Below are 15391 nucleotides of genomic sequence, written 5' to 3'. Positions count from 1 at the left end.
TCTCCTGGTGTACTGGTCTGTCTCCTGGTAGCGCCTCCAGCCTCTGGACACTACGCTGACAGACACAGCAAACCTTGCCACAGCTCACATTGATGTGCCATCCTGGATGAGCTGCACTACCTGAGCCACTTGTGTGTGTTGTAGAGTCCGTCTCATGCTGCCACGAGTGTGAAAGCACAACCAACATTCAAAAGTGACCAAAACATCAGCCAGAAGCATTGGTACTGAAATGTGGTCTGTGGTCCCCACCTGCAGAACCACTCCTTTATTGAGGTTGTCTTGATAATTGCTAATAATTTCCATCTGTTGTCTATTCCATTTGCACAACAGCATGTGAAATTGATTGTCAGTCAGTGTTGCTTCCTAAGTGGACAGTTTGATTTCACAGAAGTTTGATTTACTTGGAGTTATATTCTGTTGTTTAAGTGTTCCCTTTATTTTTTTGAAGTGTATATAGATAGATTTTTTTTTCTTTGCGTTGGAGGGTCCAATTCCAGCTATTGCTGTGGGATATGTGATTTCTATCTACTCCACTGTGTACAGGATAATAGAGTATAATAAAGTAGTTATGGACGTGACGTAACTAACATTGTGCAGTGACTCTGCTTTCCATATAGTGATGGATATTTCTTGTTGCTGAAACTGTGATATTTTTTTCCTCTTTAAACCTTTTTTAAACCCCTCTAATCAGTGCGATCATACAACATACAAGCCTCTGATGGCTCCGGTGATGCCCTGTACTCCTGTAGTGCCGTGTATCATCACTGCCTGTCAGTGTAATACTAACGGCCCCATACACATGAGATCAGAGTTGGCTGAACGCTCATTTGGCAGACGGCGATCTCTCCCGACTCCCCCATACACACAAATATTCCAGCTTTCCTGTGGTCTGTATGAGAGAGTCGCCTCCAGACTCCTCTAGAGGAGGATTATCTACAGGAAGAACAAACGGATTATCCTCTGAAATTCAGGATGTCAGATCCTTCTCTGCCCTGACATCATCTGTCGGGAGGCCCCCAAATACATTATATGGTCGGCTAAACCCCCTGAAATCAGTGCTTTCATGGAACTTTAGTCTAATGTGTATGGGGGCGTTATAAGATAACTTATTGGACGCTGCCTCTGGCCCGGCCTAATAGACCTTCATACATTGCAGCCCAGACCCCATTATTAGGCATGTAAGTATCGGAGTAACTAGGCCGCCCCATACTATCGAGTACTTGGAGGCGGGGGGCATTCAGCCAAACTCCGTCACACCTTCTTAGATGTCATGTTTGCTTTTCACAGCAGCAAGTGGTAAAACTGTCAGGGTTTTTGTTGAAGCCTCATCTGTGCCGTCCCTGCGGTGTACATCTATGTTCTGGGGCACAAAAAGATTAATTTATTTTTAATAAATGTTTCACGTTAAAAATTATAAAATGTGTCTTTTGCTTTTTTGTTATTTTTTACTTCTTACAAGAATTGTTGGAGCCAATTTTCTTTAGAAACATTTTAATATCGGCTTTTTCTGGAGTTTTTCTTGTAATATAGGAAAGCCTAAGGCCAGAAATAATCCCCATAAATCACTGTACATGGAGACTTTGGGATCAGATCATTTCTGTCCGTTGTGTTTGTCGAAACTAAAAATCTTTTCTAAAAGCCTCAAACTTCTGTGTGTGACTCAGAGCTGAGATCTAACGTGAGAGAAGATTCCAGTGCGGGGAAGACGGGAAACCTTCATATAGACGGCCGGTGGGGATGGAGGCAGTGACCGACTCTGGCCAAATCTGTCTCTAGAGCCGCAGTAGATGATGAAGATGTCGTCCTCATCATGAAGTAGTTATTTCTCATGTTGCGTGTAATGAATCTCTCCTGCAGTATTGCTAATGCCGATTCCAGTGTCGGTAATGAGACGAGAATTAGCGTTATGGAAGATGAGTCTATGAGGAACGTGTTCAGCTGCCGACTCCGAGGAGGAAACTGCTTGTTGTCTGTGGCCTAAATATATAGGTTTTATTAGTAGATGTCAGGGAAGAAAACTAAACCCTGTAAGATAATAAATCTCCTCATATGTTTCCCTTATTATCTCCAGTAATTGTATTATTACACAGGATTCTTATGATGTTACATCGGATCATCTTCTTCTCATTCAGGTCTCTACAATATCGGATCCTCTCAGTGAAGATCTTCTACAGAGGAGAATTTTCCTGATTTACCCATCAAGATGGATATGGACAGAGACAAGATGGCAGAGAGGATATTACACCTCACCCTAGAGATCCTCTTCCGTCTCACTGGAGAGGTGAGAGATTCTGATGACGTCACGTTACATCATTCTTATCTATGGGAATAACAGATGGACAGAACTGGAGAGGTGAGGACTCTGGAAATGTCTGGAGTGAGATTTATTAATGTGTCTCTCCATTACCAGGATTACACAGTGGTGAAGAAGACCTCTAGTGATCGCTGTCAGGACCCTGTGTCTGAGGGATGTGGAAGACCCCTGTTATACTGTTAGAGTGTTAGAGTGTTAGCGACTCCTGGAGTGGACCCTCTGGGTCGCGGCACCAACCCTCCCAGGGCGAGCTAGCCTAGTGAGGACCACCCCCTATACAGGGAGTGTCAGGAGCAAGCCCCAGGGGATACGATACCACGACTGCTGGCACCAGGCGGCCGGCTCACAGGAGATATGAGACTGTGTGACTGGAGGGTGCAGGATACTAGGGAACACAGGAGAGTACACGGGAGTGCGCTGAGTACAGGGTAGTGCTAGACGGGTACACGTGGGCACATAAGGCGTGTAGCAAGTAACAGAACACAGGAATAGAGTGAATGCCAGGAGGCACGGCGGAGCAAGAAACAAGGGACAGGATACGAGAGGATGTGCCAGGAGGCACAACTGAGCATGAAGCAACAAGGGTTCAGAGCAAGTGCTAGGAGCACCACAGAATAGCAGACAGAGCAGAGGACCTGAGAACAGCGCACAGCCAGGCTGGGACACAGCTGACCCAGCCAGGAAGCACAGCAATAATCAGGCACCTCCCCTAGGGGGAGGTCGTCTGATATAGCACATGACTACTACTGGTTCCGGGTCAGGACCTGGCCCGAAAGCACATGACCACTAGTGGTTCCGGGTCAGGTCCTCCAATACCATAGAGAGGACCGAGCCCTATACAGCACTGACAGGAACGCGCAAGCGCAAACGTGACATGGAGGAGGAGACCCGGGGACGAGAGTTGCGCGTGCGCACCCGACGGGGACCCCTGAGGGACCGCAGTACCGGAGGGAGTGACGTCGGGGCCGAAGCCCCGCCTCCTGGTCAGCGCGGCATAACAGTACCCCCTCCTTTAAGCCCCCTCTCTCTAGAACTGGAAAATAGCACCTTGACACTAGGAGCGGGATCCAGACACTTCCTAACTGCATGAGGACCAATGAGATCCAGAGTTTCAATACGAGAAAATTCGGTCTCCTGCCATACCCTGGAGAACTCCACGGACAGAGAGTCGGAGGCAGGTATCCCCGAGACAGGTCGAACCGGCAGAGGCACACAGACATGCTTGGAGGCCAAAGTGGTGGTGCAGTCATTGGAAGTCAATTCATCCTTAGGAGGCGAGCTGTCGGAGGATGGTTGCTTGGGAAGTCTCTTCTTGGCACACAATGGGCAAGCAGCCACGAAGTCTTTGACGTCCTGAGCAATAGACGGCCACCAGTAATCGTGGGATAAACGGGAGAGTGTCCTCTTGGCACCAACATGACCGGCAGCCGGAGAAGAATGTCCCCAGGATAACACACCTTTACGGTTACCTTTAGACACAAAGGTCTCCCCTGGACGCTGGGGCGTCAACTTGACGGAAGCCACGGTAATTACCTTGGGACGGTCACTTGACGGAGATGGGGACTGACTCTCAGCCCCCCTGTTGATAATGTCACAAGTCACAGACCGGTTGCTTGAAGGATGTGGAGACTGACTCTCAGCCTCCTTCTCGACAATGTCACAAGTCACAGACGGGATGCTTGACGGATGTGGAGACTGACTCTCAGCCTCCTTCTCGACAATGTCACAAGTCACAGACGGGATGCTTGACGGATGTGGAGACTGACTCTCAGCCTCCTTCTCGACAATGTCACAAGTCACAGACGGGATGCTTGACGGATGTGGAGACTGACTCTCAGCCTCCTTCTCGACAATGTCACAAGTCACAGACGGGATGGTGGACGGCGGACCTATAACCGTCGAAGACGAGCAAGCAGAGTTCTTCGGATGAATGAACAACAGGCAACTCTTTTGACAGGACGGTCCCCAACGGAGTATATCACCAGATTGCCAGTCCAGGGTCGGCCCATGAATACGTAACCAAGGAAGGCCAAGAAGAAGGGTATGAGGCGAAGTCGGCAATACGTAGAAGGAGATCCGCTCCCGATGACATGTGCCAATCTGCAACTCAACTTCCACAGTGACCTGGTTAACGGTGTCCTGCAAGGGCTTATCGTCGACCGGAACTACTGACCTAGGAGACTCCAGGGATCTGACAGGGATGCGAAACTTCTTAACTGCCTCGAGACTAATAAAGTTACCCATTGCGCCAGAGTCCACAATAGCTTTCACAGCAAAAGTCTCGAAACCAAAATTCAGGGAGACAGGCACGGTCAGGGGCAGAGAGGAATCACATACACTTGAGGAGACCTCACTTAACAGTCCCAGGCGGAGAGACTTCCCCGGTCTCTTGGGACATGAGCGTAGAAAGTGGGAGGCATCCCCACAATAGAAACAGAGCCCTTGTGCCTGCCTTTTCACATGACGCCGTTGAGCTATCTGGAGGCGATCCACCTGCATAGGCTCAGGTACCGGATCTGCCGCAGATAACTCGGGTAACGGATGAGAAAAACTGCGAGTGGACGAAGAGAGGCGAGAGGACCCTCTCTCTCTGGCTGACTCGCGGGTGCGCTCCTGGAAGCGCAAATCAATGCGTGTCGCGAGAGAGATAAGATCCTCCAAATTGGTAGGGGTATCTCGGCCCGCCAGTTCGTCTTTGATCCGACCGGACAGACCACGCCAAAAGGCCCCTACGAGGGCATCATTATTCCAACCTAGCTCAGAGGACAAAGTGCGAAAACATATTGCGTATTGTCCAACCGATAGAGAACCTTGACGAAGATTAAAGAGGGACTCGGTGGTGGAAGCAAGGCGACCCGGCTCGTCGAACACCTTACGGAAAGTGTCCAAAAAGATGGAAAGCTGAGCGACGAGCGGGTCATCACGCTCCCAAAGGGGATTCACCCACGCAAGCGCCTTACCCTCTAAGTGAGAAACAATAAATGCTATTTTAGCACGATCGGTGGGGTAATGCTGCGGCAAAAACTCAAAATGCAAACGACACTGGTTCAGGAATCCGCGACACAACACAGGGTCACCACTATACCGGGGTGGCTTACATAGGCGCGGAAGCGAGTGTGGAAGCATGGCCTGGGCAGATTGTATGGAAACGAGCCGATTATCTACCGACGCTATATAGTTGAGAATCTGAGCCTGGGAGTCACGTTGCTGCGCAAGTTCCTGCTGGAGACTAGCCAACTGGGCAGCATTCCCAGGCTCAGAGGACTGAGAGGCAGATAAACCGGACTCCATGGACTTGAGAAATGCCATAATCCTAATCTGGTTTTCCCGGAGGAACGTCAGCTCCTTTTGGACGGAAGCCGCAGTACCAGCGGGGTCCATGGCCTGATTATACTGTTATACTGTTAGAGTGTTAGAGTGTTAGCGACTCCTGGAGTGGACCCTCTGGGTCGCGGCACCAACCCTCCTAGGGCGAGCTAGCCTAGTGAGGACCACCCCCTATACAGGGAGTGTCAGGAGCAAGCCCCAGGGGATACGATACCACGACTGCTGGCACCAGGCGGCCGGCTCACAGGAGATATGAGACTGTGTGACTGGAGGGTGCAGGATACTAGGGAACACAGGAGAGTACACTGGAGTGCGCTGAGTACAGGGTAGTGCTAGACGGGTACACGTGGGCACATAAGGCGTGTAGCAAGTAACAGAACACAGGAATAGAGTGCCAGGAGGCACGGCGGAGCAAGAAACAAGGGACAGGATACGAGAGGATGTGCCAGGAGGCACAACTGAGCATGAAGCAACAAGGGTTCAGAGCAAGTGCTAGGAGCACCACAGAATAGCAGACAGAGCAGAGGACCTGAGAACAGCGCACAGCCAGGCTGGGACACAGCTGACCCAGCCAGGAAGCACAGCAATAATCAGGCACCTCCCCTAGGGGGAGGTCGTCTGATATAGCACATGACTACTACTGGTTCCGGGTCAGGACCTGGCCCGAAAGCACATGACCACTAGTGGTTCCGGGTCAGGTCCTCCAATACCATAGAGAGGACCGAGCCCTATACAGCACTGACAGGAACGCGCAAGCGCAAACGTGACATGGAGGAGGAGACCCGGGGACGAGAGTTGCGCGTGCGCACCCGACGGGGACCCCTGAGGGACCGCAGTACCGGAGGGAGTGACGTCGGGGCCGAAGCCCCGCCTCCTGGTGAGCGCGGCATAACAACCCCTGAGCCTATTCACGGGGCCTCCACCTCACCCCCTGATCCATGAGGACATCAATGACCAGAAGATCCTAGAACTCATCTACAAGATGATTGAGCTGCTGACTGGAGAGGTGACACCGCTGGGAATGCTGGGACATTATACAGTAACACTATGAAGGGATCGGGGGGATGACGGTATCATTGTATGTGTCAGGTTCCTATAAGGTGTCAGGATGTTGCTGTTTATTTCTCCATGGAGGAGTGGGAGTATTTAGAAGGACACAGAGATTTGTGCAAGAACGTCATAATGGAGGTTCCCCAGCCCCTCACATCTCCAGGTAATAGACAGGACTAAATACACACGGCCTATAATCTGTATGTAGAGAATGAATTCAGTCCCTGTATGTGTTACCTCCAGATCTATCCAGTAAGAGGACAACACCAGAGAGATGTCCCCGTCCTCTTCTTCCACAGGACTGTAACCAAGAAGATCCCAGTGCTCCTCAGGATCATCAGGTAGATGGAGAGAAGGTGTCAGGAGATCTCCCCTATGATGTGTAGACGGCTGTGAAGGTCTTGTGCTCAGTCTTCTTTTATCCACCAGTATTATATGTTTTATACTTGTGTAATGAGAACGGTGGAGATGGCAGGATTAGAGCTGATCATAGATGGGACTTCTCCATCTGTCTGTGACTTTTACAATATTTGTTTCAGGGTGAAGATCTGACCCATATTAATCCTACAGAGACATATGTGAGAGATGATGAGCGGTGTAAAGAGGAGATTCCCACATATGACTACCCAGGTGAGTAGTAACCACTGAATGCAGAGAAGTCACAGATTCCTCTCAGTCACCGGCTGTGGCTGCTTTATCGGTGGTGTAGTCCGGCCGTATTACCATGATCACCATTTTGCCTCTAGACCACAACATTCTCCTCCACCCAAAACTGTTCAAATGACTTTGGGCAGTGAAAGCCCTTTTCTATAGAACTTACCGCCAATTACATTGTTTCTGATCCTAAGGAATTCAGATTACTGCACAATCTCTCCTGAAATGGGGAGCAATATTATTTTCTCTAATCTTCTGCTCAGGATCCATAGTAGCTCCAATGGTCCACCATAAATGAGGGCAACTCTGGTTTACTGTTGTATAATCTGTATTTGTAGTTTTCAGTTAAAGAGATTCTCGTGCTCTGGGGCGGGGCTGTGGGCAGGGCTTTATGTGGTGCTCTGATTGCATATTCATCTGTATTGGCTTATGACAGGTCGCTGACCCCTCACTGACCTGCCCCCATTATTACATAATGCATATAATAGCATTGATATTATTGGTGATAATGCCTATAATATTGTGGCTATTGTGAGGCTTAGAAAAAAATTACATCCAGCAAAATGACACCAGCGGCGCTTGCGCAGTAGAATCTCTATCAACTATATCACATTTTTTTTGTTGGGAAGTTATAAGGGTTAAAAGTTAAACAGCGATTTCTTATTTTTACAACAAAATTTAGAAAACCATTTTTTAGGGACCACCTCACATTTGAAGTGAGTTTGGGGGGTCAATATGACAGAAAATACCCAAAAGTGACCCCTTTTTAAAATCTGCACCCCTCCAGGTGCTCAAAACCACATTCAAGAAGTTTATTAACCCTTCAGGTGCTTCACAGGATTGAATGGAATGTGGAAGGAAAAAATAAACATTTACTTTTCTATAACAAAAATTTTCCTTTAGACCTAATTTTTTTTACTTTCACAAGGCTAACAGGAGAAAATGGACGATACATTTTGTTTTGCAATTTCTCCTGAGCATGCCGATACCCCATATGTGGGGGAAATCGACTGTTTTGGCGCACGGCAGGGCTCGGAAGGGAAGGAGCGCCATTTGACTTTTTGAATGTAAAATATTCAGGAATAATTAACGGTTGCCATGTCGCATTTGGAGAGCCCCTCGGAAAAAGCTAAACACGAAACGCATGTCGGGGTACCAAGGCCATTTGAAGGTACAGTACTTTATATCCAGAAATTAGCTATTTTCTCCCTATAATTCGCTATATTGCATTCCTATACACCACCACATGGCCAAGATCTGAATCTGAGCATGCGCCGCCTACAGCGGCCATTTTTGCGAAGACCGCCGCATCGCAGCAATGGAACTGCGTGGGTCTCCAGGCTTTGACAAAATGCCGGCGGAGCCCTCCACACAGCACCACCACCGCCGCAGCATTTGTAAGTATATTCCGATTATTAGACACACCCCCATTTCCCCAAAAAATTTCTTAGGAAAAAGTACGTCTTATAGTCCGAAAAATATGGTTTATTTTACAACTAAAATGTTGTTTTAACCCCAGATTTTACATTGGAAAATAGGTAGATAGGTAAATGGTCACTACCCAGAGATGAATTCACAGAGGGGTGTCATTTCCTATTCCCAGAGGGGGGTCATTTCCAAAATGGGGTCACTTCAGGGGGGATTCTGCTGTTATTGCACTTTGGAGAGCCGCTAAGTGCCAGAACAACAGAATCCCACCTGAAGTGACCCCATTTTGGAAATGACACCCCTCTGGGAATAGGAAATGACACCCCTCTGGGAATTAATCTATGGATATAGTGACCATTTTCACTACATGGATGATTTCCAGAAACACGTAGTAGAAGTTTCAGAGCAAAAATTGCAAAATGTCATTGTAGTGCCCAATATATTGTGCCCAGCTTGTGTCTCTGGAGACCTCCCCCACCTACCCCCGGAAATTGTTAAGTCAGCTCTACTCAAATGTGTCTGTCACTAAATAATCCAAATGCTTGAATGTCAAAACAGTTCAAAAACGTGGTTCTGTGTGGAAGATTGTAAAGCCGTCATGGAGGCATAAGGCTGGCAGTGATGGGCATTGTGGGTAATAATACCGGGTATCATGCCTCATTCCTCTCTAGGAACATACACGACATCTTCTCTGGGGATTCTTTCTTGTTTCAGTTCCTGGGATGAGTGCAATAAAATGTCGCTCAGTGAGTCTTCTCACATCTTCACATTCTAAAGGATTGGCGGGGACAAAATTTTCAAAAACAAGATTTTCAGTGACCTTTTCCTGATAATCAAGGAAAGTGTCTGCATTTCCGGCTTTTTTGTATAATACAAAAGAATTATATGTGGCCACCTGAAACAAATACATGACTAACTTTTTATACCAGATATATGATTTTCTTGATACCTGGTATGGCTGTAGAACCTGATCTGCAAGGTCCACACCCCATATATTTGTTGTAGTCAATGACAGATACAGGTTTTGGAGTAGTGGATCCCTGTTGGTCTGCAGTGGCCCTTGTGGCCTCTGTGTGGATCGAGCTCAGGATAAAAATATCTTTTATTTATCCTTGTACTTAAGGGCAAGCAGCTCTCCATTGTCTAAAGCCCCTGACTGCCCCTTTCGGTACTTTTTGTTGACCAATGATTGTGGAAACCCCTGATGGTTTTTGTGAATGGTCCCACAATCCCCTATGTTATGTTCAACCAGACTTTTAAATAGGGGTATGCTGGTGTAGTAGTTGTCAACATACAGATTGTAGCCTTTTTGTAAAAAAAGGCTCAAAACCATTTTTCCAGATGTCCCCAGATAAGTAGGGCCTCCTGGTGGGTTTAGTTGGCTGTCTTTCCCCTCATAAATGCGAAAAGCTGTTTCATTTCTAGGACATTAGTTGGTTCCATAAATTTGACCTACCATAATAGGATTGTGGATTCTGGCTGATGAACTGGGACACATACAGTCATATGTTAAAGTTTGGGCACCCCTATTAATGTTAACCTTTTTTATTTATAACAATTTTGGTTTTTGCAACAGCTATTTCAGTTTCATATATCTAATAACTGATGGACTCAGTTATATTTCTGGATTCAAATGAGGTTTATTGTAGCAACAGAAAATGTGCAATCTACATTTAAACAAAATTTGACCGGTGCAAAAGTATGGGCACCCTTATCATTTTCTTGATTTGAACACTCCTAACTACTTTTTACTGACTTCCTGAAGCACTAAATTGGTTTTGAAACCTCATTGAGCTTTGAACTTCATAGCCAGGTGTATCAAATCATGAGAAAAGGTATTTAAGGTGGCCACTTGCAAGTAGTTCTCCTATTTGATTCTCCTATGAAGAGTGGCATCATGGGCTCCTCAAAACAACTCTCAAATGATCTGAAAACAAAGATTATTCAACATAGCTTTTCAGGGGGAAGGATACAAAAAGTTGTCTCAGAGATTTAACCTGTCAGTTTCCACCGTGAGGAACATAGTAAGGAAATGGAAGAACACAGGTACAGTTCTTGTTAAGCCCAGAAGTGGCAGGCCAAGAAAAATATCAGAAAGGCAGAGAAGAAGAATGGTGAGAACAGTCAAGGACAATCCACAGACCACCTCCAAAGACCTGCAGCATCATCTTGCTGCAGATGGTGTCACTGTGCATCGGTCAACAATACAGCGCACTTTGCACAAGGAGAAGCTGTATGGGAGAGTGATGCGAAAGAAGCCGTTTCTGCCAGCACGCCACAAACAGAGTCGCCTGAGGTATGCAAAAGCACATTTGGACAAGCCAGTTACATTTTGGAAGAAGGTCCTGTGGACTGATGAAACAAAGATGGAGTTGTTTGGTCATACAAAAAGGCGTTATGCATGGAGGCTAAAAACCACAGCATTCCAAGAAAAACACTTGCTACCCACAGTAAAATTTGGTGGATGTTCCATCATGCTTTGGGGCTGTCTGGCCAATGCCGGCACCTGGAATCTTGTTAAAGTTGAGGGTCGCATGGATTCAACTCAGTATCAGCAGATTCTTGACAATAATGTGCAAGAATCAGTGACGAAGTTGAAGTTACACAGGGGATGGATATTTCAGCAAGACAATGATCCAAAACACCGCTCCAAATCTACTCAGGCATTCATGCAGAGGAACAATTACAATGTTCTGGAATGGCCATCCCAGTCCCCAGACCTGAATATCATTGAACATTTGTGGGATGATTTGAAGCAGTCTATCCATGCTTGGCGACCATCAAACTTAACTGAACTGGAATTGTTGTGTAAACAGGAATGGTCACAAATATCTTCATCCAGGATCCAGGAACTCATTAATAGCTACATGAAGTGACTAGAGGCTGTTATTTTTGCAAAAGGAGGATCTACGAAATATTAATGTCACTTTTATGTTGAGGTGCCCATACTTTTGCACCGGTCAAATTTTGTTAAAATGCAGATTGCACATTTTCTGTTAGTACAATAAACCTCATTTGAATCCAGAAATATAACTGAGTCCATCAGTTATTAGATAGCTGTTGCAAAAACCAAAATTGCTATAAAGAAAAAAGGTTAACATTAATAGGGGTGCCCAAACTTTAACATATGACTGTATAAATTTGTAGGACAATATGCTCTAGCAAACTATCTGTCATAAACAAATTAATATAATTGGTCCAAAATTTTCCACCTCCACATTTATACCAGGAATGGCATTAAAATGAGGGATGAATGGAGTAGCCGAATCCAAAGCCTCCCATCTGGGAAATGCTACATCAAGAGGCAAAGCCCCTTGGACATTGGTGTGCGCCAATTCACGAGCACTAGGGACAGCGCTAGTACTGGGCATTGTTCCCTGAGTTGGAGACATTTCTCCAGAAGCGCTATTTGTCCTTCTTGTTGTACTGGTCCTTGTGTGTGAGGATGGACCAGAATCACTGCTCATTTCTGAGCTATCACTGTCTCTGCTACTAAAGCCCTCGAAATCCACATCGCCATCTGACACTGCACTTTCTTCACTGTCAGAACATAAAAGTGCATAAGCCTCCTCTGCACTATAATAGTGACCGGCCATTTTTTTCATTTTATTTTTTTACCGGAAATAGAAAACTCTGACATGACTGACGTGACCAAATTATTGGGGAGACAATTGAGAAAAGCCTAATTCTTTACCCTACCCCTAACTTTAGCCTAACACTAACCCTAACTATAGCACTAACCCTAACCTGCCTTATCTGTTTTTTACTTTATAGCACAATCGCTGACTGACACAGCTGTTCCCAGCAGCACTTGTAACACTGCTTCTCCTCTATTCTCTCACTGACAGGAGATCTGAGGAGAAACAGCGTTTTTATGAGGCAGATCACCCGGGAAAGTTCGCTGCTACAACAACCTTCCAATGATTTGTCTCATTGGCTGGTGTGACGCTGACGTCATCAGGACCTGAACCAATCAGATGTCGATGAGGGCGGGGTCACAGGAAGCGATGTGCGCCGGAATCGTTATAAGATACGTGGGGGTCCTGATGAGCATAAAACCGCCAACAGAAGACAAACAGCGCTAGCGCCAACGTTTATCTATCGTTGGCAGTCATGAAGCGGTTAAGTTAAGGGTACCATCATTTCTGTAAAGGCAATTTCTTGAGTTGTTTTTTATTTATTTTTTTTAAATTCTGTGGAAGCATGGATGAAAAGCAATGTCTGACTTTCATTTGTTAATTTTCATAGATTTTTGATTTATTATTACTTTTGTCAGATTCAAGTTATTTCTGTGACCATTGTGGGTTTTTCTGTCATTAAACGAGGGGTACCAACAACATTGACCACGTGTGTAGGAGGAGTGAATGTTTTGACTCCACAGCCACTTCACCGGAAATTAACACGCAGTGGATCTTGGAGAGTGAAAATTACACATTTGCCATTTTATTACCCAGCACATAGTGCCCAGATTGTGCTCCAGGAGACACACCGCAAATTAAGTGGGTTCTTCTCACTATAATATTGCTAAATACAGGGATCCTAAATGTTGTTTGCGCACACTGCAAGACTCCGAAGTGAGAGCGGATTTTGCTGGATTGGTTTATAGAAACCTTGTTGCTTTTCAACAGCCTTTGAGTCACTAATAGTGCGGGAACCTCTGTTTTTCCACTGACAGATGATGGACCTGAGTGAGGACTTGTTTTTTGTGAGATAAGAATTGGTATTATTTTCGCCTACATAACATTGATTGGTTCCTTTTTATTTGATATTTGGGAGGCAGAATGAACAAACAGTTGAACACCGCACACTACTGGTTCATCCAACAAGGTTTTCTATTAGACTGTGAACTGTCATTGACTTGGTAAATAATTAAAGCTTTTACATAGCTTGCCATTTTTATGGACAATACGAGTAGACATGTTCAAACATATAAAACTCAAGGATATTTTATTAATAAATAATAATTGTTTTTTATCTTAGCAGATGACTGTACCAGGAGATCAGAGGGACAGCTGACATCTTCAACTTTTAAATCAGATGGTCTTGAGATCCTAAAAGATACAACTGAAGTGATTGCTATTACTCCAGATATATCATCATCCATTCACAGCAAAGATCTCTCATCTGATCCTATGAAACAGGTCCCATCTTCTGATTCATTACCGACTACTAAGGAAAATCAAAGTCACAAAAGAGGCAATAACAAACAAACTGCTCCTAAAGCAAAGAAGTCATATTCATGTTCAGAATGTGGGAAATATTTTAACCAGAAATGGAATCTTGTTAGTCACCAGAGAACTCACACAGGGGAGAAGCCTTTTTCATGTTCAGAATGTGGGAAATGTTTTGCACGTAAATCACATTTTGTTGACCACCAGCGAACTCACACAGGAGAGAAGCCATATTCATGTTCAGAATGTGGGAAATGTTTTATAGATAAATCAACCCTGAGTAAACATGAGAAAATTCACACAGGGGAGAAGCCTTTTTCCTGTTCAGAATGTGGGAAATGTTTTAAACGGAAATGGTGTCTTGTTAGTCACCAGAGAACTCACACAGGGGAGAAGCCTTTTTCATGTTCAGAATGTGGGAAATGTTTTATAGATAAATCAACCCTGAGTAAACATGAGAAAATTCACACAGGGGAGAAGCCTTTTTCCTGTTCAGAATGTGGGAAATGTTTTAAACGGAAATGGTGACCTCATGGAGATCAACATCCAACACTGCGGAGACACCATCACATGTTTCTCAACGCAGTGATCTAGAGCAATGCCCCCATCCCTTATGGGAAATATGCAAAAGCATGTAAATCAACAGCCGCGGAGACACCATCACATGTTTCTCAACGCAAGCAATGACTAGCCAGGTCTTTCCCCGGGAAGGAACAACCACGGGAAGGGCAGTCTCCAATGAAGGAAACCACCTATGCCAAAACATGGTATCCATCCACAGACAGCTGTTTCGGGGTATTGCCCCTCATCAGTGTGGAGTAGGAAACTGGCTAGTAGGAGCAATGCCTAGTGAAAGGCTATGAACATAAGGATGAGTGACCTCATGGAGATCAACATCCAACACTGCGGAGACACCATCACATGTTTCTCAACGCAGTGATCTAGAGCAATGCCCCCATCCCTTATGGGAAATATGCAAAAGCATGTAAATCAACAGCCGCGGAGACACCATCACATGTTTCTCAACGCAAGCAATGACTAGCCAGGTCTTTCCCCGGGAAGGAACAACCACGGGAAGGGCAGTCTCCAATGAAGGAAACCACCTATGCCAAAACATGGTATCCATCCACAGACAGCTGTTTCGGGGTATTGCCCCTCATCAGTGTGGAGTAGGAAACTGGCTAGTAGGAGCAATGCCTAGTGAAAGGCTATGAACATAAGGATGAGTGACCTCATGGAGATCAACATCCAACACTGCGGAGACACCATCACATGTTTCTCAACGCAGTGATCTAGAGCAATGCCCCCATCCCTTATGGGAAATATGCAAAAGCATGTAAATCAACAGCCGCGGAGACACCATCACATGTTTCTCAACGCAAGCAATGACTAGCCAGGTCTTTCCCCGGGAAGGAACAACCACGGGAAGGGCAGTCTCCAATGAAGG

The 15391-nt window shown here is 45.8% G+C and overlaps 1 protein-coding gene across 1 annotated transcript in view; it reads left to right on the top strand.

Annotated features, from left to right (window-relative positions):
- The window catches only part of LOC141063349 (uncharacterized), a 57431-nt gene extending 42891 nt beyond the window's left edge, over positions 1-14540 (top strand). The window contains exon 3 of the mRNA XM_073557393.1: positions 13765-14540. Within this exon, the coding sequence (XP_073413494.1) occupies positions 13765-14472 (708 nt within the window). The 3' untranslated portion in view covers positions 14473-14540. The remainder of the gene's footprint in view (positions 1-13764) is intronic.
- Positions 14541-15391: the final 851 nt, after the last annotated feature.

Source organism: Dendrobates tinctorius, unplaced genomic scaffold, assembly GCF_039654945.1.
Source record: "Dendrobates tinctorius isolate UK_male_01 unplaced genomic scaffold, ASM3965494v1 ptg000249l, whole genome shotgun sequence".
Taxonomy (NCBI): domain Eukaryota; kingdom Metazoa; phylum Chordata; class Amphibia; order Anura; family Dendrobatidae; genus Dendrobates; species Dendrobates tinctorius.
This window is presented reverse-complemented; position numbering and strand designations above follow the sequence as displayed.